Source organism: Aulonocara stuartgranti (assembly GCF_965226115.1).
Source record: "Aulonocara stuartgranti genome assembly, chromosome: 18".
Taxonomy (NCBI): Eukaryota; Metazoa; Chordata; class Actinopteri; order Cichliformes; family Cichlidae; genus Aulonocara; species Aulonocara stuartgranti.
In genome coordinates this window covers 11,157,517-11,185,247 of record NC_138954.1, presented here as the reverse complement: position 1 = coordinate 11,185,247, position 27,731 = coordinate 11,157,517, and the positions used below count along the sequence as shown (strand labels likewise).

General features: G+C 40.6%; 2 protein-coding genes across 2 annotated transcripts in view; one reads left to right on the top strand and one right to left on the bottom strand.

Annotated features, from left to right (window-relative positions):
* The first annotated feature begins 1,107 nt into the window (after positions 1-1,107).
* On the top strand, positions 1,108-26,047 carry LOC309693839 (protein APCDD1). The gene is made up of 6 exons (XM_082513416.1): positions 1,108-1,200; positions 1,289-1,554; positions 8,577-8,760; positions 9,461-9,986; positions 20,049-20,370; positions 21,372-26,047. The coding sequence occupies exons 2-6, from the start codon at positions 1,515-1,517 to the stop codon at positions 21,833-21,835; spliced, it is 1,536 nt and encodes a 511-aa protein (XP_082369542.1). The 5' UTR covers positions 1,108-1,200; positions 1,289-1,514; the 3' UTR covers positions 21,836-26,047.
* vapal (VAMP (vesicle-associated membrane protein)-associated protein A, like) overlaps positions 25,431-27,731 on the bottom strand; it is a 16,628-nt gene continuing 14,327 nt past the window's right edge. Inside the window, exon 6 of the mRNA XM_082513420.1 lies at positions 25,431-26,471. Coding sequence (XP_082369546.1) covers positions 26,310-26,471 — 162 coding nt within the window. The 3' untranslated portion in view covers positions 25,431-26,309. The remainder of the gene's footprint in view (positions 26,472-27,731) is intronic.

Below are 27,731 nucleotides of genomic sequence, written 5' to 3'. Positions count from 1 at the left end.
TTACTCTATAAGTTTTTATTAATTTTGTTCTTTTAACCGATCATTTTGAGTTAAAACTGAGTGAAAGTCATAAATCGATAAGCTTATAATCAATAGTCTGGTGATTATAAGCTAGTAAGATGACGCTAACAAGTAAGTTTTTGATTTTCAATTTTTAAATGGATTTGGTGCTTTTGCAGTGATACAATAGAGTTTTAAAAGCAAATGTACCACAGATGCCTCAGCCTCCAACTTTCAGCCTCCAACAGACTGGGTGAGTGATGGAGGAGCTGGAGTGCAGCCTCAGGGTTAAAAGATCAGAGAGAGACAAGAAAACCTCAAATTGAAAAGAGTCGGAAACTCAAGGCCACAGTCTCTCTTTATCAAACACACACACACACACACACACACACACACACACACACACACACACACACACACACACACACACACACATAACAGGTGTTCTAGGAGAAGGACACTGAACCTCTGTTGTTCTTCCTCCAGGCAGGAGGATACGATCTGAAGGTGTATAATTTGAAAGCCATGGTCAAGAAAAATGTGCAGCATCCATCATGGATGATAAGAAGGAGGATGTGGGACCTAATGAAGGAGGAACCAGTAAAGGCTAACCCTAATTCATCCTAAACAACATGAGATTTTCTTTTCTTTTTTAATTTATTTACCCTTTCATGTTCGGTGCAAGGCATTTTTAATCACTAACAAACTGACTTTTTTTAACCACAAAATATAATACACCCCTCTACTTTTTGATCAGTTCACCTCTTCATTAGACCCTTTCTGGCTTTTTGTTGATAAACCCCAGAGAGTTGCAGGAGAAACTAGGGGCAGGTATCAGGTGATGCGAAGATATTTTTGAGTGAGAAAAAAGAGACAAAACCAAAACTGTTCTCAAATTTTGGACCAGTAATACAATATCTGTTTTTTTATGGCATCTTGTTTTTACAGTCATGGATATTTAAAATGCAATGAGAAAAATAACATATTCAACCCGAAAATACAGAAAATGTACTCCCCCCAAAAAATATGAGAAGGTGAAAAATACCTTTTTTTTCTCTCTTTGGATTTTGCACTTCACTGGGGAAGCTTAAGCACCCTCCCCACGCCCATATAATATCTAAATGGGCGGGGTGAGTCCAATCTCTGGACACACTTCCAAACACTCCTCCGGGGCGCAGCACACAGGACACGCGCGCTAAAGTAAGAAAGCCTTTTGAACTCAGCACCACAATCTCTGACTGTTTCAGGGTGGCTCGCTGTAAAGTTTAAACTTTACTTTGATTTCCAGAGGATTCTTTGTTCGGATGCGAAAGTACAGCGGGCTTCTTATTCTCTCCCTCTGCGTATCGAGAGCATTCTTCATATGATGCTCGGATTTTGCAAAAGTGTTTTCTCCACGCTTTGGATCCAAAATGTGAGGATTTCTGTCGGAATAACTTCGGACGCTGAATAAAGGGAAGCCTGATCTCCGTTGTGACCAGCGTGAAGCTCGTTTTAATCCAACCAAGTCTGAAATGGGGCCGTCATCTAAGCTGCTTCTCGTTGCTTTTTTGGGTAAGAAACTTTTCCCCATGTGCTAGTGTTTGTTATTCTGAGGTTTCATGCGCTGCAACAAGTGTCAGTGTTAAAAGATTTTAAAAAAACTGAGCTCAAAGCATGTTTTACTCCACGTGCGCTTGGAAACATGTCCATGTGTTTCGTATTTGTTTTTCTATACAAGCTGTACAGTTAGAACAATTTCAGACGGTCATTTAAGTTAATTTATTTACTTTGCTAATCATTTAAACCGCACATATGTAAGATGTGGGTCACTCATAGGTTAAAATTCCCTTCATCACACCTGTTCACTATCATGGCTTGATGTTTGCCTCCATTCAGGACAAACTTTGTGTTAACTTTGCGCCTTATGCCATAGTGATGTATAAAGGTTAGAAGGCAATAAAAATCTTCCCCGAGGCTGCTGGGCAGATGAAAGCGCTGCGAGAGTTAAGAGCCACTTAAAACATCCAATCCTGATGAAAACCCTGTCTGAGCAGCAGAGGATTATGGGACTGCAGTTGACCCAATCCATCTGTTGCCAGTGACAGTGGAAGGCAACATTTGGCAGCAACTTCAAATAACCTGGTTGAGATAAAAAAAACATTTTGGGGTCCACTTATCCTTAAGTGTGTTTAAGTGAATCCGAACGTTCAATTAAGTGGTGTGTTATTGCAGCCTTTCAGAGTGGCAATGAAAATGCACTGTCAGGCTAGATTAGAGTGCGCTGTAAATTTACTGGGAAAGAAAACCTCAGCGTGTCTTTGGAGAGCAAAACGGAAAGGTTAAAAAAAAAAGCCAAGAAATGGACCCACGGAAGAGCAGCTGCTTCTATTTCACCTTTTTACTGAATCTAATCTATTCTGCTCAGTGGACCTCAATGGAGCCATGAAGTTTTTATTGTATCTGCATATAGATATTGGCTTAACTGACAGCTTTACTTTAATGTTCATTTCAGAGTAGTTGCTGTTGTTTTTTTTATCATTATATTATTTTGTGTGTGGTGGTCATGTGGCTATAGTTTCTTTAAATTTTCAGAAAAGTTGAAAGAATAGAAAGTAGCAATAAAAAAATAGAAACACATTTCACCCATATTTGCTATAATTTGACTAATATTACACATATATTGCCAAAATTGGCATTTTGGTTCAAAAAAGGGGTTAAAAAAAAAAAAAAAAAAATACACATTTTAATCTCATGCCTGCCTCTGAAATCCAGATTGGACAGATGTGCTATTGTATTATAAAATCATAGCCAATAATTCTGTACTTAACATCACAGTAGTCACTGTAAAGTAACTTTAGTGAATGGTAATACACCAACAAAACCGGCTACGTTGCTGACACACTGTGATTGAAATCATTTAAAGGAGTTTGTGTTGATGTCTTGAAGGTTCATAAAAGCATTTGTGCAAAATGCCTAAATCATAATATATCGTATCAGCTAGTGCTGTGAGTCTGCCGATGCATCGGTCTGGCTCTGCAAAAGCTGCTGTAATTTGGGGTTGCACTGGGTTGGATGCCAGTTACCAGCATTTATCAGCTGTTAAAGTGGTCTGGAAGTCAAAGCAGTTTGAGACTAGCAGATCTCCAAAGACGCCAAATAACCATTGCCATAATTGCAAAGCATCACTCAGACAATTTGCACAATAATTTCATAGCGAGAGGGAGAGTCATGCCGGCATAACTGAGAGAGATGCAGTCAAACTGCAGCGAAAGGAAGCGAGGAAAGGAAGTAGGAGGCACAATTTGTAGCCCGGTTTGTCCTGCACATCTGTATCAGCAGCCAGTGCAGGAATGCAGTAAAAGTGCTGGTTGTGAAGTTTGGATGGATTACAAAACAATCTCATCTCAAGGTCCATTTAGTCACTTTTCTGTAACTTTTATGTGAAGCATGGTCCACATCAGCTGTTGGAGGTGTTGTTGTTGACACTGAAATGCAGATGTTCACATTTCCATTTTTCCTCTTGAAGGTTGAGCTACGAAGAATCAGATGGCTTCCAAGAAAAATCCCCCAAAAACCTTTAAAGTGCCAAAGCAGCTGCTAAATACTCTAAAATGAGACTACAGGGGCCCTGTGAAATTCCTGTTCCATTCGTGTGTGGTCTATGTTGGTGTATTTTTTCAGAATTAAAAAAGTATTATTTTTTTTATTAATAGTAATTATGGTGGTGACTTTTTTTCTTATTTCTTCAACATTTTTCAAAAACAGTCAAAGGTTTGGATTAAGGAAATTGGAGAAGTGGAAGAAAATGGATGGATGTCTTTAATTTGTCCCAAAGGAAGAAAAATTCTGAACAAAAATAGAAAATGTATTTTCCAACATTTGGTCCAGAGTAAAAAATCTCATCAACCTGATTGCCATGAGCCCCAGAGCCTGAAAATACCTGCTGTTTCTGATGGCTTTTCACTTGGCACCACTGTGATATTGACGATCATGGTTTTGTCTTAGCAACTTGAAATTTGTAGATATGCGTGTCCCACTGAGGAAAATTAAAACTGGGTTTCCTACTCCTGCCACCCTCGGGTAAAAACTTAGACTAGAAGCAATGACGTTCCCTCCTGGCTCAGCCTTCTTAATGTTTAATGCTCACCGCTAGCGTGCATTACACCTGCTAAACATGAGCGTTTTCTGTGCCAAATTACAGCCTGTATGGCTGTACTGTATCTTATTACTTATTTTTCTCTCAAGTTTATATAAGTTTACCTAAATGCATCTAAAATACAAAAACAGGGAGTCAAGTGTAGCTCAAAGCTCCTCTTTCCTTTGACATTGTTTTGGCATTTCCCCCATGCAAGTACAATCTGACAGCTGGCTCTACTCTTGTTACTGAACCAAAGCAGTATTTTATGGCTTTTACTTCCTAATCTGTGTAAGTAACTTAGATAAATGTGTACTGGCTTTCGAAATGTGCAATTTTCCTTCTGATCTCCAAGTAGAAAGCCTTTCAAAGTACTCAAGCACCTCCACTTTTCTCTTTTTTCTTTTTTTTTTTTATGTACTCTATAACTTCCCACCTCTGGATGCAGCTGCCCTGAAGTTGAAGTGTCATTTTGTCTACCCTTTTCAACTCCTGCGCGGTCACTGCCAGACTCTGAGATAACAAGAAGAAAAGTCCTTTGTCTGGTCTCTGCTCTGGAAATTTAGGATTTTTCTCTTCCCATAAATACTGTACAGTCTCTCTTCTTGTCAGGGGTCCCAGCCTTCTTACCTCACCAGTGGGATCGGGCCAACTGGAAATGTTCGCCGTGGTTTGGGACTCTGGGAGTTTTGTGGGTGCTTTGATTTAGATAGAGCAGCAGTTTGGGAAAGCAGCAGCAGCAGCGAAGGGCCAGAAAGAGTTTGAGTGGAGCCGTTCTGATTATTGCCTTCACGAACGAAGAGTTAAAAAAAAAAAAAAAAAACTAGTGGAAGAAAGTCACACATTCAACACTAAAAAAGTGCAAAGAAGCAGGCGTCTGATGCCTCCTCTTATAAAGTCACTTTTAACAAGCTACGCATAACCTCCATATAATCATTTCCTCATTTATTTCCCTGTCTGAGTCTGTTTTCCATTTCGAGTAGGTCCACATTTGTCTTTGATGTAATGTAAGAAGATTTGTAACTGTGGTTCAAAACGAAGCTCACGTTTCATTATAATTTTGATATTTGCACAGGCTTCCCTATGACACTGCTGACTCTGGATCAGGTCTGTCTAACGTCATGACAGAAAGATATCAGCGATGTTGCTCACAATCTTATCACAAAGAGAAAAAAAAAACATTTGACCACGACTTAGGAAAACATTGTTGGAGATAACAAATTATGTCTTAATCTAACGAAACAGCAGATTTTCACAGAAACAAAGATTTATTATTCTCCTCCTTCATTCTCAGGCTGTTGCGTAAATCTGACATTAAGCTTCATTAACCTTTAGAAACCACTCCCTCCTCAAAAAAATTAGTTCTGTCCTTTTTTTGTTTCTTTTTTGTTTTGGGGAGGTTTTTTTGGTTAATGAACTTATGCTCACACAGTAATGTGAGAAAAAAGTACACCAAGTACCATCTTTACTCCAATAGCCAGCAGATTCGTGTCCCACCACTCAGTTGAAACTCCGTCTCTGCTGTGCGCATGCTTCAGTGCAACATGACTGGCTCAAATGTTTCATAGTTCAGCTGTTGATTGGCTCTTTGTGGATGAGGTGTGAAAACGGCAAATTTCTATTCAGGATTCTTCTTAGTTCCACTTTTCTGGCTTATATGATGCTTCTGAACAAATTCCAGACCCAACTCTGCCAGGTAAAGCTAAAAGATCACAGATCTACCTTTTTTTTTCTTTTTTTTTTTTTTATAAAAAGCACTGTCAATATCAACTAGTATATCTAATTGAAATTCCCGTTCCAATCTTCATTTTTCTCAGAAAAAATGATCCGATAGTGTTATTCCACAGTTTTCCAGACAATCCCCGGGTCTCCACTGAGCACAAACTTCAGAAAACATTATGTTAGCAGACTGATGGATAAAATTAGTTTTACATATAGGATATAATTTAAAAAAAATCAGCAAATAAAATCTCAGATGAACCACAACATGACATATTACACTGTCATTGTTTAACAAAAACGAAGCCAAAATGCAGAAGCGTGTGACAAACTAAGTATACCCTCTGAGGTTTTAGCTTGTAGAATCATCTTTAACAGTTTTTAACTTGAAGTAATCGTTCTCTGTGCGACTGGATCGGGCTCTCGTTTGATTGCTAACGAATTCTGGCCAACTCGTCTTTACAGTTTCGTTCAGTTCATTGAGGTTTCCATGAACTCATCTAGGCACAGCTCTCTTAAGGTTCCACCACAACATTTCAATCAGGTTGAGGTCTGGACTTTGACTGGGCCGTTGCAACATCTCGATTCTTTTCTTTTTCAGCTATTCAGCCATGGGGATCATTTGACTGTAGAGTAGAGGAGTTCACGGTCGACTCAATGACTGTAAGGTGCCCAGGTCCTGGCTGCAAAACAAGCTCAAATCATCACCTTCAATCAACACTGATATAAGCTGTTTTTTCTATTATATTGCCTTTGCTTTTTTTGCTAAACGTGCTGCTGCGTGTTGTTGCCAAACATCTCCACTTTGGTCTGATCTGTTTGAAGGACACTGTCCAAGAGGTCCTGTGGTTTTCCTGTTCTTTCTAGAGCCAAGAGGCTGGCATACCTTCCAAACAAGCCATACTTGTTCATTCTTTTTCTGATTGTGCTGTCCTGAACTTTTAGCATTTAACATGCTAATTAAGGCCTGTGCGGTCTAAGATGTAGCGCTTGGGTTTGGGGGGGGTTTGCAATTTATCTCAGCTTTGCACGTTGTGACCTTGGGGTGAATTTGCTGGGACGTCCACTCCTTAGAAGATTGGTTACAGTCTTGAATGATTTGCACTTGTGAATAATCTTTCCGCTGCATAATGACAGACTTCAAACTGTTTGGAAATGGCCCTTCCCAGATTAATGGGCAGCAACAAAAGCTTCTCTGAGATCATCTCTGACTTCTTTCCTGCTTGAATGCTCCACACCAGCACACCCCCGAACTGCTTTTGCATTTTCTCTTAAAAAATTCTTCTGTTAAATACATAATGGCACGGTGTACCACTTTATGTTCTATTCACCTAATTTATAACCGGGTAACAGTTTCGCAGCTAGATTTCTGTTAGTTTTCTTTTGGATGTGCTCAACCCTTAAATTCACCTGCTATTAAACCGAGGGGTTGCATAAAAGTGTTAAGTGTGTTTTAGATTATACATCTCACCAGGTTTCCTTTTTTAACACTCTCAAGCGCACACTGTTAGTTTTTGCTCTCATCATAGTGAAAACAAGCTGTTGGCAGCCGCTCAGATCGTTGCTGTGGTCCAAGCCGAGTGCAGGTGTTTAAAAAACCCAAAAAAACATTTATATACATACGTGGATAACATGCAGCAAACTGTGAAGTGTCTCCTTTGATTTTTAAGATCAGCTACAGCAAACAGAGCAGCGTTACTAATACCACCAGCTGAGTCGGGGGATCAAGTCTCTCCCACTGTCCAGTGTTTCCATTCAGCAGTGCTGTGATGTGGTGATTTGCACACAAGCCTGGGCTAGCTCTCATAGGAGCTGCCCGACTGGGTGTAAAACAGCTGGATGGAGCTTTGTTCTTCATGGAGCTTTTGGCTTCTTTTAATCAGATGTTTTTCTCCCTCCTTCAGTGTTATTAGTCTCAAATTAAAAGCTCAGAGGCGACCGCAGTGGCATTCCTGGGCATTAAATGATATTGCCAGGCAAGTCGGGTCTGATAGAAAGAATTCATGGCAAAGTCTTCATATTTCAAGGTAGATTTTGATGATATCGGAGTATTACATGGCATAAATCCTTGAGGGAATGTGAGCTTCGGGGCTTTTCTCTGGCTGTAGGCTTTTTAAGTGCTTTCATTTCCGACATTTTATCCCTTTAAGCTCAGTCCATCGCTGAAGGTATTGTTTTTCCATGTGGTGCGTCAAGGGCACGCGGGCGGTGTGGGAACTGAGCATACAAATCTTCGTCATTTGTCTTGGTTCGTTTGAATGTTGTTGTTAAAAGTGAGTGGAAGCCGAAATTCACTAATTGGCCCTCAACCTGTCTCATGATCTGCTCATTTTCATTCATACCAGGTGTTACAGGTTGTTGGAGCAGCCATGTAATCTCTGGCAATGACAAGAGTTAAAATGACAAACTTAAACCTTCTAAACACTTCAAAGAGGCCTGGCAGATTGAAAGCATGAGGGAGACTGCTGTTCCGTTTGATCTCAGCGTAATTGGCCTTCCCAGTTGTCCTAAAAGCGGTAATTTTTTAGAAGCTAAAGATATGCCAGAATAAACAGATTCCTCTGTGGTTTATCCAGCCTTTCAAACTCGGTGACCCCAACATTTGATGTTCAAACGCTGCTCAATGGTAATTCAACAGCTGTTTACAATGTAATTTTTCGTTTTGATTGTTTTACATTTGTTATTGTACGTAAAGGCTCGTCATCATCATCTTTGTTTTCTCATCGTCTTGTTCCCACAGTTTGGGTTGAAGGTTCCTCTCTTCACTACTCGGAAAGCCGCTCAAGTCGCCTCTATCCAGAGAAAACCTTTGGCCGATCTATCAAAGACTCCCAGTGCCACCACATGCTAAAGCACCTTCACAATGGCGCCCGGATCACTGTGCAGATGCCTCCCAGCGTGGAGGGCCACTGGGTGTCCACCAGGTTGGCGTCTTTTCTCTGTATCTTCCCCCTAACCAAAATCTTTAAGAGTTTGCATTACTCTCTAGCAAGCTACTACTTTCACTTCATTATAGTAAGAAACTCTTAGCAGGAGGTGATTTTTTTTTTTTTTTTTGTTTAATTAAAGCTTACATTACTTTCACTGTGAGTCAATGTGTGTTCACCACATTTCTTTATTTTTACGCCCACTGATGTGGTTCACAGGCACATGGGAGTGGTTTGGAGGCTTCCTTTAAACTAATGGTTGCAACTCAACAATGGGGAAACAGGAACACAAATAGTAATAGACAAACTCATTGGTTATGATGTTAAAAAAGAACAACAGCAAGTGGGTGGGGCTTTTGCTCTTTATATATAGATATATAGATACAGATTAGTTTCAGCCTCCTCCTGTCAGGTCTGACATGTCTGAGCTTCTCTGAATGCACCACCAGACAGAAACTTACGCTGATCTTGTGACATTCTTCACAAAAGAATAAACCAAAGACGTACAACCAATAAAAAAGGCTGAAGCTAGTCAATCTTCTGTGCAGATTAATTGGGTTATATTTCAAACATGCTGTTTGTGAAACTCAAGGCAAGGAACATGAATACCACTCAGCTCTTCACACAAACATAAATGTTTTTAAGGGGGTTTTTTTTTTTTTGTTTCTTTTTAACAGCCATCTGTCCTCTCTTTCAGCTGTGAGGTCAGACCAGGCCCAGAGTTCCTGACACGCTCCTACAGGTTTTACCCCAACAACACCTTCCAGGCTCACCAGTTTTATTATGAGGACAACCACTGCACCAAACCCATCTACACGCTGGTGATTCGGGGTCGACTGCGCTTACGCCAGGCTTCCTGGATCATCCGCGGTGGCACAGAGGCGGAGTACCAGCTCCATCGTGTCCAGATGGTGTATCACACAGCCACCGTGGACAAAGAGCTCAGCCAGAGGCTCAACCGCAGCTGCCGAGGGGCAGTGAAGGGCGCCTGGGAACCCAACGCGATGTACGAGCTGGTGAGCGAGGAGGGCGACTACGACTGCACCAGAGAGCTTAACTTTGCCATGCATGAGCTGCAGCTGCTGAGAGTGGAGAAGCAGTACCTGCACCACAACCTGGATCACCTGGTGGAGGAGCTGTTTCTAGGAGACATACACACTGAACCATCGCAGAGGTTGTACTACAAGCCGTCCAGCTACCAGACCGCTTTGCAAAACGCCAAGGCAAGTCCCTAATGATCCTCCCTCGCTTAGGGCTTAGTGCATTGATGCTATTATGTAGCCTTAGACTTGATTCTAGAACAGAGTTTGTCCACTTGTGGGTCGTAATATTAAATTAAAGAGTTTTTATAATTACAAAACATTAAAAAATAAGTTTTGGGGCGTCCATAACTTTGAACTATTGTTATAGCCTTAAAAGTCTACTGCTGTACTTCAGCACAACCTGTTGGGTTGTCTAAAAGCCTACATTTTTTAAATCAGCAATAGTGTGACTGTATATAAAAGATGGCAACACTCATTAGTCAATTAAGTACCATCATGACGCATCAAGCTGAGTGTCATCACTGTCGCCATCTTTGTGTTTTGTAACCAGACATGGAGTGGATAGACTGTGAAGCTCTTAGACACTGAACCCTCGCACGGAAATCTCATTCTGAAACATGCACCCTTTGATCCTCTTTTGACTCTAGTGGGAACTGTAATTTACAAAATGAACATTATGTTGTATTAAAGACAGCTTGAAAGTAGTAACTCGGCTCAAAAGCTGATCTGCAGAATGTTTGTTTAGCATTTTCCAACAGACTTTCTTTGCAACCAGGCTCCTTTTTGAAACCAGCAGTCGCCCCCTTAAGGGCATTAGAAAGAATGCAAGTTTAAGGCACACCCACTTCGGTTTCAAATGTCACAACTGGAAGCTACTTCCATCTTTTATGCACAGTCTGTGGTTAAGACACTAGGTTTCTCTGTCAGTAAACAGCCAGTATTATTTTAAAGTTGGTAAGGCAGGGACTATGTTGAAGTTTGTAGTTGTGCAGAATCTCTGCCAGTAACAACAGTTATTACCTGCAGGGGATAGCTGCCTCACTGTGCAGGAACCATGACTTACCAGTAGGAGTCCTTAGTTGAGCGACGGGAATGAGAACTCTTCCCACCCAGAAACCTGACGTTTGTATTCATTGGATCGTAGGTAGGGTTTTGTTTTCTGTCCCGAGCATGCAACTCAGTGTGCAACCTCAGCTGAACTCCATCCCTGCTGTGTTGACCCTCCACGCCACAAAGACCACACACACCAGATAGAACCTGAGCTGACCTGAAAAACATACATTTTAATTTGGGCGCTATCTTATGTATAATTTAACCAAAATCAGTGAGGAGACCAGGATAAACTGTTTACTAATTGTGTTTATTGTGTTTTAGAGGGAAGGCCTGTTGTTTTTGTTTTTTTTTAGGGGGGGAAAAATTACATTATTCTGCTGAATTATCGAGTTATTGATAATCCAAATTATTCTGAGGCGGTTAAGCCCATCTGTTGTACCTAACTGATATCTATTTAGAAAACCCTAGTCTGTGTTAGGATCTCTGTGTAAGTCAATAATCTTGAGCTTAGACCTTTGCACACTAAATATTTGCACTGAAAGAAACCAGAAACTATCTACATACTGATTTCATCTCCACTGTGCTTACAGGATATAATTTCTGTATTTACACTGCTGAAAAGGAGTTTCCCCGCTGGCTGAAACCCTAGAGTGATGTTTTCACTGTCACCCTCTACAGAGATCACAATGAAATCCTGTTCGGGTCCGCTGTCTAAATAAACATTCATATGTATGGGGATGACGGGGCTTGGTGTTGCTGATCAGAATGTAAACAGTGTGTGGGGTGACGAGCTGTGATCAGACAAGCTCCCCTGTGGCGCTGTAATGACCAGAGCTGCTCTCCTTAAGCCCCTCTGGCCTGCAGAGATGCAATGTGAAACCGAGCCTATCTCTGGGAGCAATCATCATGCGGTATTCCTGGAATTTGGATTGATGCGGCCATATGAATTAGTCCAGTGAGCACATACCAGCTCCGATCTTATGCGTGCCTGGGGCTCAAATCAAACTGTTGCATGTGCTCCGTTTTGTCTTCAATCTTTTTGGAATAAAAAAAGGAAGTTGGACTGTTGGCGGAATTTTCAGTGACACTTCCAAACTGGGAATCAGTCCTAGAGTTGCAGCCTTGAAGGGAAAAAAGGGAGTTTTTGCTTCTGTCTCTTTCATTTCTGTTACCACTCCGGTTCAGTTAATGTCAGTGAAGTTTCTTTTTAACAAACCTTATAAAAAGTATTCTCTTCCCTGAAACACCGCCAGTCTTTTTGTGTATTTTCGAAACATCCTGCTGTCAAGCTAGAACAGGGACTGTTTCTTTGCCAGGAAGCAGTTCCAATAAAAACTCTTCAGTGTGTTCTTCAGATTACTGAGAAACAAAAGATTGTCTCTCAGTAACCTGAAGAGTGTTTCTGTTACAGAAATACTCTTCTTAATTTCTTTAAATCCCATCCATCCATTCTCTTTGCTTATGCTTTTCAGGGGGAGCCTATCCCATCTACCATAGGGCAAGAAGCTGGGTATACCCTGGACAGGTCACGAGCCTGATGCAGGGCTAATGTAGAGAGACAGACAACCATTCACACTTGCATTCACACCTAAGGGCAGTTTAGAGTCACCAATTAACCAAAACCCCATGGTATGTCTTTGGACTGTGGGATTTTCATTAAATGCATTAATCAAAACGGTGCATGCATCTACATACAGAAGATTATTGCCAATCACTACAGCTGCACTTTGCACTTTAGATCATTTTAATCACATTAAAAAAATGGATGTAGTCTTTGCACCTAATGCTTAATTATGCCAGTTTATGTATGTGTTTGCCTATGAAGAACCTATAGAGAGCCTTTCAGCCAATGCCAACATGCTCCCCTACAGTCCTCCAAAATCCCAAATGCATGGCGTGCTATATGGATGACTCTGTGTATCAGTTGAATGCTGATTGGTTGAAAAATGTGCCAGAAAAGGGAAGGGAGCACCAGGAAAGTGCACAAGAATTGGCTTTCCATAGTTTTTAACACTCAGTTTGACTCCTCTGCACTGCTGGCTAACGGACCAGCAACAGCACAAGCAAGAGTAGCGCACATGGGTGTGCCCCCATCTGACAAGATGCTGTCTGCAGGTAGATGGGCAGTATTTAGCTGCCAGCACACAGCCACTGCTGTACCATAATTTCCCCTTAAAAGGTGAATCCAGTGTCAAAGTGCCTTAAAACTGCATTCTTTCTAATGACCAACAGGGGGGCGACTCTTTAGGTTACAAATAGAAATCGGATCTGAAATTTAAAAATGACTCTGCAACTTAATCACTCATTTAAGTTTTTATTAAACATGACTTGATGTTTGTCCCGTTTAATTAAACTACTTCTCCGTGATGTAGTGGTAAATACATTCACCATACTCGCAAAATACCTACGGTTAGAGATTGGGTGTAGACAAAAGTCCCAGAGACTCACAAGCTGATATCTTCATGGCTCCAATCCTAAGCCTGAATGAATGGGATGGTGTCCGGCATAAAATCTGTGCCAAAACAAACATGCAGATCAGTCCACTGTGCTGATCGCTTGCTAAATAATGAAGTAGAATAGAAGATATGTGCTCCAAGGTTTTAATCGTATTCTCAGATTCAGCAATCTCTCATGTTTAGTTTAGTTTAAAAACAAATATGGTGATGGCTGAAATTCCTATCTTGAGGGTGTTGTTCACAGACCAATGTATGATGTCATCTCAGATACACAGGCTGTGATTTCAGCATCTTTCAACTCAGTGTGCTGGTTTTAAAACCATCAATTTCACTGCTTTGATTTACATTCAGACACAAACATAGTGGAGCGTTTAGTAGCTAAAGGTATTTACAAAAAGAGATGTTGGAGACCAGAACAGTGCTCAAGGAATAAACACTGGACATGATGGTAATAAAATACAGTTTAACTTGATTTAATGCAGAATAGATTCTTTGAAACTCCACTGTATTTGAGTGGAAACCAAACTCTTGAAGGTGAACATTATAAAACTTGCAAAAAAAAGTAGCTCCTTAGTAACTCCCTATTTGGGTAAACGTGGTCATTTGTTTCTATAATAACACAAAGGTCTACATTACAGTATTGTTTTTCACGGCATTTTTCAGTTACAGTAAATTAAGTTTCGTATATTTTCTTGGTAAAGCAGCAGTACAGAGTACCGCACTCGTTCTTACTCGAAAAGCACTCAACTGGACCATCTCTTGAGGTTGTAATGGTTTCTTTTTAGGGATTTTTTTTTTTTTTATTTTATTGCCATGGTGATGATCCAATACATTAATCTTGAGCAGTGTACCCAGGGCTGGTCCCAGGACTGGTCCCAGGCCAGAACATTTGCTGGTGCCAGCATGTTCATTTGTGGTTCCTGGGTGGAACTCAGCAGTGATGCAAGAGCAAAGCGGGGGACTGTGTTTTTAAGTTTTCTGTCGCCCCGGCTCATTGCTGCGTCACTGAGGCGGCGTAATGACCACTTGATAATGATCCTTGTTAAGAAGGGATCAGTTTTGGGGTTTTTTCTATATTGTTGCTGTTTTTAAAGTGTTGTGTTTGCTCATTTTGTGTGTGTACTTGTTATGCTGCTCTTGGTCATTTCTTTCATGAAAGTACCTCAAAACTTGAGCAATAAAGCCGGTCAATCTGAGATGAAAGGTTTTTATGAATTCCCAGGAAGTCGTCTTACAGAAGGGATACTGGTATAGCTCAATGGATGCCAGTTTAAAAAAAATCAAAGTATTAGGACTGTCTGTTTTGCCAACAGGTCTCTACGGAAGGTTTTGAAAGTCTGATATGGTTTCAGTTTCTCATAAAATGTTTGCTCCTGGACATCAGCTTTCCCTGAACTACGTCCCAAATGGAAGAATTCAGCTCTAATGCTCCTTTATCTGCCATGACTTGGATTGCACTTTATTTGTACGTCACCTCTGTTCAGTATAGTAAAAAAAAAATGAAATGAAATGGGGGGGGGAAGTCACTTATATGTAGCAAGGGTAGTAATATCCTCCCTCATTTCCTCTGTTTTTATTTTCTTCATTTCCAGTAAAGTTATAAAATACTTTGCTTCTACCTAAAAGTGCGTCCAGCATTTCATGGCAAGCCGGACACTGTAGGCTCAACGCGGCAAAGAAACCTGCCTGCTAATGATTTCCTGTTAAATACAAGGTTGAACTCTTGGCTGGAGTCTTTGGTCACTGACACACTGAAAACCCATCCATGCTCAGATCCACTTAAACTTCTCAGCATTTTTGCTGGTTATGAGGGCATTTATCCCACTTGTACATCAAACATAATTAACCCGTTTACAAGTAAATAAAAGGGAACTACTCTGATGAAGCAGCCTTTTATTTTAAATGTAGTTTTTAATTGAACAATTAAATATTCAATCAAATATTCTCCACCACCACCAGTTTGTTTGTCAGTAAATAGTTTATAAACATTTAACACATGCTTTATGACACTACCGTTATTATTACGTACAGAATTTCTTAATGCTCGTCATTGTCAACAATTGTAACTAAAATCAGAGTTTCAAATAAAAAATAAAAATTCCAAATTTTGGTCAAGAAACGCAGCCTCTCACACTCTGGTGTTATTTCAGTCTTCTACTGAAAGTCTCTTTGAACACTGAACTAACTGCATTTACACGGTTTAGATGAGGACGAGTACAAGCATGGCTTGTCCTTGTTCTGGCTAAGATGAGCCCTGTCACACCTGTGCACTGGGTTTATTCATTTATTTTTACACAAAATTTAGATTCATTTTTGGTTAGTTTAATCTTTTTCATATTCTCATATTTTTCTTATGATTATTACAGATTCACAGGTGGCCATAGAAGACTATCTGCCTCCATCTAACCCTCTCCCTAGTGTCCTCTGCATGTCCTCCTTCGCTGTATCCAGAAATCTCCATGTTCAGCATTCTCCTACTCTGCACATGTTCAAACCATCTCGCTTCTTTAAAGCAGCCTGAGCCATTCCTCTGATATGCTAATTTCTAATCCTGTACATCCCGGATTAAAAATAAGCAGTTGTTGAGCTGCACTCCCAGGCAAATTCTTTTCATTTGAAACCTCTGACTTTCCAACTCTGCCCCCCGTTTCCAAACCATACACCGTAGCGGATCTCATTACCATCTTGTAAACCTTCATCTTCACTCTTGCCGCTATCCTTCTGTCTTAAATCACCCCTGATGCTGCGCTCTCTTCCTCACCTCTCCTGTGCACTGTCTGTGGCTTTGGATGATTTACCCCAAGTATCTGAACTCATCCACGTTCACTCCCTCTGCTCCTGAACATTTCCCCTGGTACACCTCGCCGTCTCACCAGGCAGTTTAAATCATTAGCTGCAGAGCTGATATCTGTACAGTTATGTCCACTAATCAAGAGAGGATGAATTACCCATAATCCTTTGTGAATGAGGCCATCTGTGATTTAATGCTCTCCTTTATGCACTTTACTCTTTATGCAGTGGATGTGGGAAATAAACTCCCTGGTCCATCTCTCTCTTCATCCATTGTCCAAAGTGAGCATTTTTTTTTTTCCTTCATAATTGATGATTATGATTACAACAGTTAAATATTGCTATATTAATGAAGCACCTCCAGCCCCCCACTCACAACTTTTCTGGAAGAAACTCTGAGCTTGTAGTGTCATTTTGTTTGATTTATATTTTCAGATAACATTATCAGGAAAAGAAGCAAAAAAAAACAAAACCCTGCACTGGTTTAAATCATTGGTAGTGTCATGATATATGGGACAGATTGGTATCAGTAGGAGGACATATTCATTGTTAGGCCAGACAGGAAGTCTATATTTTATGGGCTCTGAGTCCCTTCAGATACAAAACATTTTCCACACCTGCGACTGAAACTCTCCGGATTCCGGCTCTTTTTCTTATGTCCACACATATATATGCTAAAATATACGCACATGCTGCATTTTCCTCTCTTCATATGCAACTCTTATATAAACACACACATAGTGCACAGCTTTTAAAAACACACTGTTCTCTCACACATATTCTGGTGGGAGGCCTCCCTTCCAGTCGTCCCATTAACCTTTCGCTCTGAGGCGGTTATGGAGCTGCAGTGGGATTATCTCATCTGCAGGATGTAGTGATACTCCAGCTTTTTCTCCTCATTTTACCGTTCTCCATTTCTTTCTTTCTTTTAAAACTCCCCATAAATCTCATGCAGACATAATGTTGTCTGGGAAAAAGAGCGATTGAGTTGAGAAGGTCAGGTCTTAAATTTTGACCACCCTCAAATAACAAAAAACTGAATTGGTTCCCTGGAGTTCAGTCTTTGGAAGAGATTTTGTGGAATATGGGATGTAGTTTCCAGCTCTGAGTCTGTTGGAGAGCCCCGGCCGTCCTGTCTGTGGACACACGCTGCTCCACCTGACTAGTGATATTAACTGAATATGATTAACTGTTTTTTTTATGCATGTACAAATGTTGTGTGTGTGTGTGTGGCATTAAAACTCAGCATGCTGTTTTCTGTGTAATGGCTTTAAGTAGTCCCGACATCTGTGTTGTACTGTGAAACAATGTGTTCTCTTTGGCTCCAAACACTCCAGAGGGTCAGACTGAATGAAATAGTTTCCTTACTCTCCTCCGAACAGATTCCAGTAGTTCTGTGTGTGAATTTCATGACACAATGTGCTGATGTCATGAAAGGTTTTCAGGACAAACAGATTTCAGTGAACATGCTTCTGTTTTGTCTTTGTTTGAGTAGCAGGCTAAACTTTGAGTTCGTGAACAGTTTGCACTATAATAAGCTGACTGTCTCATAAATGGTTCACTTTTTCTTTTTATCTGACCACTTCTTGTGCAGCCTTGAAATCTTCTCACATCACCCACCTGTATAAATGTAAATGTTGGATGCAGTCGGACTATAGACGGTATAAAACACAGACGTAACCACTGTGAAATCACTCACCACCAGTGTTTTCACCATTGTCATCTCGTGATTTGAACTCAGACATGATGAGTGGAGTTCTGATTATTGAGATTTTTCACATGACGTCATGTTGTGTACCAATTTAGACATGATGTGACCACTGACTGCCGTGGAAACTGGATTCAAAGAAGGCTTCTTGGGATTGTTTTGGTTGCTAGTAGAGTGTCACTGTCTTCTGTAGTTTTTATGATTGTCTTCAAATACTTGCTAACTGCTAGCCCAGAGGAAGTAAAACTTGGAAAAAGTGCAATGTAAACCAGAAATTGAGAAAATTTGCCATTAAAGTAACAACTTTTACTGTTACTGTTGGCTACATGTTTCATAAAGTGCAACTTTTACTTTGAAGGCAAACGGTTGCAAGATGGTTGCAGATCAGACTTGTTCACACGATCCTACACTATCACCATGATTATCACACATCCAAAAATGACATATAAACCGTGTCAGTATTAACAGCAAATCTTGATTTCATTTCAGTCTTTTGACTAAAACGTCATTTAGTTTTAGTTCTATTTTAAGGATCAGTTGTTTTACTTTTAGTCAAGCAAATATCATAAGATTGTAGTAGAGTAAATATAAGTGTTTTTACCAGTGAGAGTTGTTCCACATGGTTTACAAAAGCAATTTCCTTCGGGGTCAACCTTCAGGATCAATAAAGTTTTATTGAATTGAATTGAAAATGGCTTATTTTTATTGACATCAAATGTGAAATAGCGCCATATGTCTACTCTTTGATTCCTCTCAAGTGTTTACATCGTCTTGTCTCCGTCAGGGGAAAAAAAGTTTGCTTAACGGAAACTGTGACAGTAAAAAATGTAAAAATGGCTTTACAAACAGCATATTAAGCACTGTCAACATATGAAGAGATTGGCTCATCTTCCAGTGCTTTGTGTCCGACAGTTTGTCACTGGTTAGACATTTAAGGTCTCGAATATTTAGACAACCTTCTAATATATTCTCCACTTTACAGTATCATTGCAAAAACAGCCTGTTTTTCTCCCCCTTTTGTTTTTATTTTATAGCTTCAGTCACCAATCCTTCCACTCAGAATCGGTTTAACTCAGGACACAGTACCCACTCGCTTAGTTTAGCCAATGGTTATTTGGACTGTCATCACTTATGAGTCGCCAGAATCCATTTTGACATCCAATGGCCTCTGGAGGCCACACTGCTGTTAGTCTCTTCCTGTGTGTACATCCCTTTAATCACATGGTATATCCCGCAGAGAACAGCAAAGACTTTATTGTTAGCTATAAGATTATACTGAGTACTTGTATTTCAGGCATCTGGAGCCTTTAAATGTTATTCTTGACATTTGCAAATCAGCGTTTGTTTGTTTGCTAGCAGACCTCGCCATCTTTGGCATGTTGGCATTTTTGTTTGCACATTATTGGCACAATCTGTCAATGCAAACACAATGGATGCCCTCATGTAACGTTTTGCAGATAATCCAGGTTTTGCCAAAAATAACTACTTGAGGGGATGACAGATCTTTTGTCCAGTATGTTGGTGGATATAGTGACCAGCTGTGCAGGCTCGCTTTTATGGAGATCAGAGTTTATGTTGGACAATCGGTGTTGGCAACAATTCATGGATTGTTTTTTGGTTTTTTGCCCTTTATGCACTAACGTTATTGCAGTTTGTGGTATCTTCAGGCAGTTAAATAAATTGTGTTCTTTTGCAGTGTAGACACACATAACATAACTGACTGTTTTTTGGGGTTTTTTTTTTTGCACGAGTTTTTCCAAAAAAAGAATCATGATCCTCTTTGAGGGACAAGCTCTTCACGTTCCGCCTTGCCAGACATCTGATTTCTGTTGTATATCTGTCTTTGAATGCATTGTTACTCATCCAGACTAGTCCAAGAAACATCCAGCTGAGCTCTGCAGGAAACCGCTGTGATGACACACGAAGGCACGTCATCAGGCAGTGATTTAGGAAGTTTTATTTATTTATTTATTTTCATTCCAAATAGCAGAGCATGTATCTTCTATATCACTCGATTATGCTCATTTAACTGTGGGAAGCCAAAACTACAATTGTGACTAAAGCTTGACTGACTGAGATTTATAGTCCTAGTTTGTATGTTTTCAGTAAATATGACTTTAGTCATGTGAAAAATCTCAATCTTTAGTGCTATGACTTTTTTTTTTGTCTAAACTTACTATTGGTAAAATGAAATCAGTTGTTATGAGTTAAATTAAAAAAATTTTTTCTCTTTAGAACCACGACCACAGCTGCATCGCCTGTCGTATCATCTACCGCTCGGACGAGTTCCACCCTCCCATCCTGCCGCCGCGGGCCGACCTGACCGTCGGGTTGTACGGTCAGTGGGTGAGCCAGCGCTGCGAAGTTCGCCCGGAGGTCCTCTTCCTGACCCGCCACTTCATCTTCCACGATAACAACCACACCTGGGAGGGCCATTACTACCACTACTCTGACCCCATCTGTAAACACCCCACCTTCACCATCTACGCCCGTGGCCGCTACAGTCGAGGGCTTCACTCAACCCGCGTCGTGGGAGGAACAGATTTTGTCTTCAAAGGTAACTTAGTGGTGGAATTGCATTTTTACCGTAATGCTGATTCTTAAAAACACTACCAAACCCTATTTTGATACAGTGTAGTTTAAACGCAGTTCCTCTACCAGTTCCTAACATTTTTGGCGTGCTCACTTTGAGCAGTGTTTGAATAAAAAGGTTAGACTGTTGCTTGTTTAATTAACTGGTAGTCGTGTTATGATCCATGTGATCCCTATTGACTTCGCAGACAGTGTTTTCACAATCGATAGAAGGGAAGGACAGAAATAAGAACAAGGTTGTTTCAACAAGCAGAATAAACTGGTTCAATGACACGTCATTTAAAACTCAAGTCTATCTACCATTTGGAGACAGGCTGTAATGAAAGATGGATGCACCTACCCTAATATCGACCATTGGTTTGTGAAGTCTCACTTTGAGGCCTCAAGATCTTGTTGTTGTTGGTTTTTTTTGTTTAAACCTGATATGATGAGTGAGTGTGTCCCTTCTGTGTTAGCATCACTTTTTAGATAAAGAATGTAGTTCTTTGTTTCTTTCCCACATTTCTTAAAGATGGGGCACCCTCAAAGATATGGAGTTTTAGTAGACTTGACTTTCTAAAAAGCGATGCCCATCTTGTATACTGACTGTGCACAGAGCGCAACAATGTTACTCTACGGCAGGGGCGGTGTCCTGCAGTTTTTAGATGTCTGTGATCCGACACAGCTGATTCAAAATGGCTAAATTACCTCCTCAACATGTCTTGCAGTTCTCCAAAGGCCTGGTAATGAACTAATCATGTGATTTAGGTGTGTAGACCCAGAGTGAGATCTAAAACCTGCAGGACACCGGCCCTCGAGGCCTGGAGTTGGGGACCCCTGCTCTAGATCACAGTGAAAACAAGAAATGGCCAGCCAGGGTTTCAACAAGTAATACTTGAGAGACAAAAGTTCAGTAATAGTAATAAAAAGGCTTAAAATAAGCACAATAGATCGCTTTAAAGGTCTTCTTATGTCATCTTCTTTTAGTGAACCACATGAGAGTGACTCCCATGGACGTGGCCACCACATCCCTCCTCAATGTCTTCAGTGGTAATGAGTGTGGAGTGCAGGGGTCTTGGCAGGTCGGTGTGGAGCAGGATGTCACCCTAACCAATGGCTGCGTGGCGTTGGGCATCCGGCTGCCGCACACAGAGTATGAGCTGTTCCGCATGGAGCAGGACGCTCATGGACGCTACCTGCTCTACAACGGCCAGCGCCCCAGCGACGGCTCCAGTCCGGACCGCCCGGAGAAGCGAGCCACGTCCTACCAGATGCCCCTGGTCCAGTGTTCATCCAGCAGCCAGCCATCAGATTCCAGCCAAAGGGATGACACACAGAGGCCTCCGTTGCACCCCAACGGCTGCACAGGATGGCACAGAGGCGGCCAGAAACGCGGCGCGCTGGCCATCGCCGCGTTCGTTACTGCTCAACTTCTTTTCTGGCAAAGCTAGAGAGCAGGTTGAGTATTTTATCCACAAAGACACAAGAGGAGTGTGGATTCATCAGAGACCCAGAGGGGGTCACAGAGACTGCATTGGTAGACTAAGTTTACATTTGTTGTTTTAATGAATAAAGGAGCATAAAGACTGGTCCCTAAACCTCTGAACTCTTTACCAAAGACTTGAGACTGCTGCACCACAGAAACTGCACTTTAGAGTGGAACCAAAGACTGACCTGTGTTTATACAAACATACAAAGATGTCTTTATATCCACACACAGACATGAGAATATGTTATATATGATCTATTTACCTGCGACTGTTTTATATGATCTATCATCGGAGGACACGCTCGTCACAGTTTACAATAAAATGTACTTAACGTGTTAGAATCTTTTCTTTTTTTTTTTCTTTTCTTCGACATATAGCCTTGAAGTATGGTGAAGTCGGCAGCAGGTATTGGCCTCCTATTCCAAATAATGACCAAGCTCTTGTCTTGAATGAAATAAAACGCTTTCATGTGCCAACAGTTACCCTCCATGTAATCTAGAGAGATGTTTCTGTTCCCTCGCCGCTCAGACAGCTGCTTCCTCGCTGGCAGACACTCGACCTTGAGTCCAACGAGGCGGTTTTGTAGTTGCGCAATGCTCACAGTGGGAACGACACCTGGAAAAGTGACAAACTACCACATCCGAGAATGCAGGAGATCACTTCAAGTGAGAGCTACATTAGTTTGTCCAAGTCATTCTCTATACTACTAATAAAGTGGATATTTTGGTTCTTTATCAATCTATTGCAACTGTGAACGATGACTGTTTTATTTCTCTCTGACTATACGCAAAGATCTAAAGGCAGGTTTAGATCTTCTGCCAGTTACTTTCTTGAGTCTATAAAACCTGTGATCAAATGGCCGTAACATTTAATAAACATTCAGAGGTCCACTTCTATTTAAAACAAATATGAAAGCAGTGAAGCTATATATGAGTTCTAGACTTCAGGCAGCCATCGACTCCAAAAGATTTTTATCTAAGTGTTAGAAACTAACCTTATATTAAAAATTGTTTGTCTAATTTTGAGCCTCTAAAAATGGGACTGTGTATAAAAATGTCTCATCTCTTCAAGCTTTTTGAATTAAAGCTGAGAATTTTCCCTTTAGTCACATCTTAATTGTTTGGTTTCCACTGTGGCTGTGTGAAGAAGAAAATCTACTGTATATAATCACTTCAGTGATATTACCGAAGACTCTCGCTGCGTCTAACACAAATAAGATGTTTGTGCAATCACAAAGGATCGACTGTGATGATGCATCACTGTGTAGTCAGCTGTGTTACCCGTCAACAACGTGGAGTTGTAACTGTGGTCTTCTAGCAAAGGCCTCTGTAATATAAGAAACAAAGGGATTAGTGTTTGTTGCTTCTTTCAGGTGGTTTTTGAACCTGAGGGTGGAATAAATTCTAAATACCTTAATGGGATTAAAGTCCTCATGTGTGGCTCAGTATCAAAACTCCACTCCTCCAGTGGGATCTTTATTTCAGCCTTAATTAAGCTCATGGGGTTTCACTCATCATTATCATATGTTGTCATTTCGATCTCCCTCTCGGTCATGGACAAGGATTGGAGTTTCCCAGCATGCTTCTGTCAAATTTAAGCTTGAGGTTTTGTGTGTCATCATTAATAGTGCATCGTTTTTCCTCAGTGTTCCCAGGCTAAAGAAGCTTTAACGGGCTCCAAGAAATGTCTCAATAACTGGATACATGTATGAGATTACAAAGGTTTGATACTCCTTCGTGTTCATTACTGCTCTTACAGCCAGATTTTGTATATTGTAGCTTACTGAACATTTAACAGGGAACATATTTTTGTTAATCCCTTTGTTACACTTTATGGTTCCCAGCAGGGCATTTAAAAAGCCCCAGTTTTATGGGTTTGCAAAGTGGATGTACGAGGGAGTCTTACATGGAAGTTTCCAAGGACAAACTGTCCACTGAGCAGCTTTAAAGGAGCAGATGGAGGCGAAATTTATCCTCAGACATATATGATCAGGTCTGTAACATATTCTCAGTACAAAGTTACTGTGAAGCAGCAGCATTTACTCACATTTGATAAGGTCTTCTGTTGTGCGCAATGAGTAAGGTGGAAAAAACAAAGGATTTAACCCCCCAAAAAATATGGGGAGAAAAAAAAAAATCCATTCAGGTGATGACAAAAACCTTAGCTCTATTGAATAGAAACATATACACGCAATTCGAGTGATATTACACCGTGACATATTACTTACATTAGCCACATCCTCCATCTGTGAGCCAAATATCGAGTGTTCCAACTCACCGCTCAATTTAAGCCAGTACATGTTCGTATTGTTATAGCAACAAATTAACTATGCTCAAACCTGAAAGAATAAATCATAAATATGGTTGATTGTGCTGCTGATGGGAGAAGCTACCCACAGCTTAAAATAATTGGTGGTATAATTGGTCATTACTACAGCCAATCATATAGCAGCAACGCATGGGTAAGAACACCTGCTGGACTTCAAACAGAGCACCAGATTGGAGAAGAAAGTTGATTTACAACTTTGAACATAGTTGCTGGGTTTTCCCACACAGCCATTTCTAGAGTTTACAGATAATGGTCTGAAAAGACAAAAAACGTACAGCGAGCGGCAGTTCTCTGGGTAAAAATGGCTTGTTGGTGTCAGAGGAGAATGACCAGACTGCTTCAAGCTGATAATGAAGGCAACCTTAACCACAGTAACAATAACAACAGTGACCTTTGGGATGTGGTGGAACGAGATTCACATCATGGATGTGCAGCTGACAAATGAGCAGCAACTATGCAATACAATCATTCAATATGTCTGAGAATCTCTGAGATATATACCATAAAGAATGAAGACAAAAACAGTACTAGCAACGTCTCACTCAAAGGGGCCACTCTGTACTTCAAGCATACAATTATGCAACTTTCAGCTCGTCTCTTAACACTATAGTCACACAGCCAAAGTCTAACATGCAATTCTCCAACTCTCTAGCGCCAAACAGAGAGAGAGGGGGAGAGAGAGAGAGAGAGAGAAAAAAAAAAAGTGGTCTTTTACCAATGCTGCAGTGAATCACGTCACTTTGTGCTTTAACAGAATAATTGTAGGTTTCAACTCCGTGCAAAAAGAAAAAAGTAAAATAATCAGCATCTTGTAAAGAACGCTTTCTCATTTTACCAATCAGGCTAACAAAAAAATAAAAATAAAAAATTTAGGAACAAGCTTACCACAGATGTTCCCCCCTCATCTGGAATACTATAATGTACCAGAAATGCATAAAATTACCTTGGCGTAACCGACAGTGACAGCGCCTAGTTTGTGGGAGCTCAAACCACAAGAAATGTACAACAATCCCTTCCTCGCTAACTCAAGTACAGCCCAAAACTTCCATCTTGATTCATCTGACCAATCTAGGTTACATCAAAATATATACATATATATCCACTGCAATACCTATGAAGCAGAAATATAAAGCAAATTTAGAAACGCAGGGTAATTCATATACTGTACTGCATTGTACAAACACAAAGTAAAACATTGGCAGCAACAACAAGCAGGAAAAGACAGCTATGAAAACCACATTTTTCATTTTTATTTTTCAATGTTGAATACCTTTGACAGGACTTTAAGAATGGAAACGTTATTTCAGTCAATAACTGCCTCAGAAGGATATACGATTTGTATAGTAGTAGCAATAATAATAATAATAATAATAATAACAATAATAATAATAATAATAAGTCTGTATTTGTATTGTGAGATCAAGACAAATGTACAAGAAGGAGGCACCTATATCCCCAGCTGGGCCTGAACATTCCAACACAAGTAGAAGAAATTACAAACCGAACAGATTTTACTTCAGAGGCAATCCAGCAACAGGTAGCAACGTCTTTATGATGGAAGTTCTTTCCTTTTTTGTTTAAAAGGATTTAAAACGACATTTACAAGACACCTAACATTCCATTCAATTCCTATTAAAAACAGAAGTAGAGGGAGAGGGGTGGGGTGGGGTGGGGTGGGGTGGGGGGGGGGGGGGGGGATATTATTCTTTTGAGCGCTTCTTGCCCATGGTTAACTCTAGGTGCATCTTCCATGTTGACTGATAGTATACAACTTTCATTGTCCCACCACACTGGATATCTGGATTATACAGGCAAAGAAAAAAAAAAAAAAAACCCAAAGAAGAAGGGGGGGGGGCAATCGCTTTTTGTCGCCTTTCCTCACTCAACTCTGTGCATACTAACTGTGTGAGATTGTAAAAAGGCGCCGCCTTCAAATGATACTGTACAGATGTGTTCACTGTAGGCCACACTACCAATGATATGGCAAAAGTCAACAGAAAGACTTCTCGGTTTTTCCAGGCCTTTTTCCTTTTCTTTTTTTTTTTCCTTTTTTTTTTTTTAATTCCAGAGCCGAGGCGTGGGATACGGCTGGCATGCTTCTCCCAGTCTACAAGATGAACTTCCCTATGAAAAATCCGATGAAGATGGCTGCTATGACAACGAGGAGGGATGGTAGGGAGGCGGCGCTGGCTTCCCGACCGAGCAGGCTGGTCGAGTTTGGTGTCATGTGGTCTGAGCGGGGCATCTTTCTCATTCTCAAACCTTCGTCCTGTGTAAAGAACAGAAAACAAATAAAGAAGAGGAGTGAATAAGGTAATAAGATTAGTAAAACACAAGCACGTTTACAGAAATTCTCAAACTTTGAGCCCAGACTTGCAGTTTTCTGTCCCAGTGACTACTGCACTTAAACTCATGGTTCACTCCCCATTGTTGAGAGACGGACTACGAAATAAGCAACCACAATATTCCAACATAGCAGTCGAGTTGGAGAATTTCATAGTGATACTAAGGAAGGAACAATGCTGTATATGTAAACAGAGAGAAAAAAGGTGTCCAGCGTCCTGCTGGGCTGCTGTAAAACCATCTCCAAAGTCAAAAAAGTTAAATTTGCAACTTGGATGCGCATTTTGAGCTTGTTCAGCCTTTTAACATATGTACTCTAAGACACACTTTCCAAGGCCATTCCCCTCATCTCACACAGTGAGAGAGCAGATGCTGAAAATCTGTTCTTATATATTTGCAGAGAGGTCACTAATGACAACTGAAACTGGCAGAAAACTGAGAAATTTCTCTTTACTTTGTGACCTCACTGTGGAGAAGACAATGTGTAATTTTCCCACTTTTAAGTACAAGAGCATCAAACTAGATGCACATCCTGTCATACTCCAACATACATGCCAACAAGTCATCTAATAGTTCAAATGAGTGTCCAATACCCTGAAAACGGTCCCTCCCTTTTCCAGTTTGCCTCAGAAAATTCCTGTTGTGTCACTTATCTAGCTTATACCACAAACAGAGCAATAACATGCAAATCCATACATTTTAATCTTTTATTTCAACTGATTTTTGCATATCATCTTGCATTCTTCAAACAGAAGAGGTGCGTTCATCCTGCTGTTTTCCAGCAGAGGGACGCGTCTTTCCCTTGCTAATGCTGAGACTGACTGCTAGGCCCTCAGTGTAGCTGTCCCTTCTCACTGCCTGGTTGTTGTGAAGCGTGCATTAGAATAAAAATCTGCATTCATACAACTACACAAAATTCATGTTTCCACTCTGACTGCTCTAACAAACCTCTCTCATCCTCAGTTCAACGCTCTGGAAGAGCCAGAGGTGAGAAGTACCCAGCAAAACACACCCACACAACATGCTGTGTTGCATTCAAACATGTTGCTGTCACAAGCCTCTACGGAGTTTGAAACAAACACACTCAAAACCACCAGAGAGTAGTATGATGTTGGTGTGTACTCACAGGCTCGTACAATTATATTTGACAGTAAATCCCTATTCACACTTTGTTTCAGTTTTATTC

Coding starts and splice junctions, on each gene's coding strand:
- LOC309693839 (XM_082513416.1), top strand. CDS start 1,515: ATGGGGCCGTCATCTAAGCTGCTTCTCGTTGCTTTTTTGG. Junction 1,555..8,576: donor GCTTCTCGTTGCTTTTTTGG/GTAAGAAACTTT, acceptor TTGTTCCCACAG/TTTGGGTTGAAGGTTCCTCT. Junction 9,987..20,048: donor CCGCTTTGCAAAACGCCAAG/GCAAGTCCCTAA, acceptor TTTTCTCTTTAG/AACCACGACCACAGCTGCAT.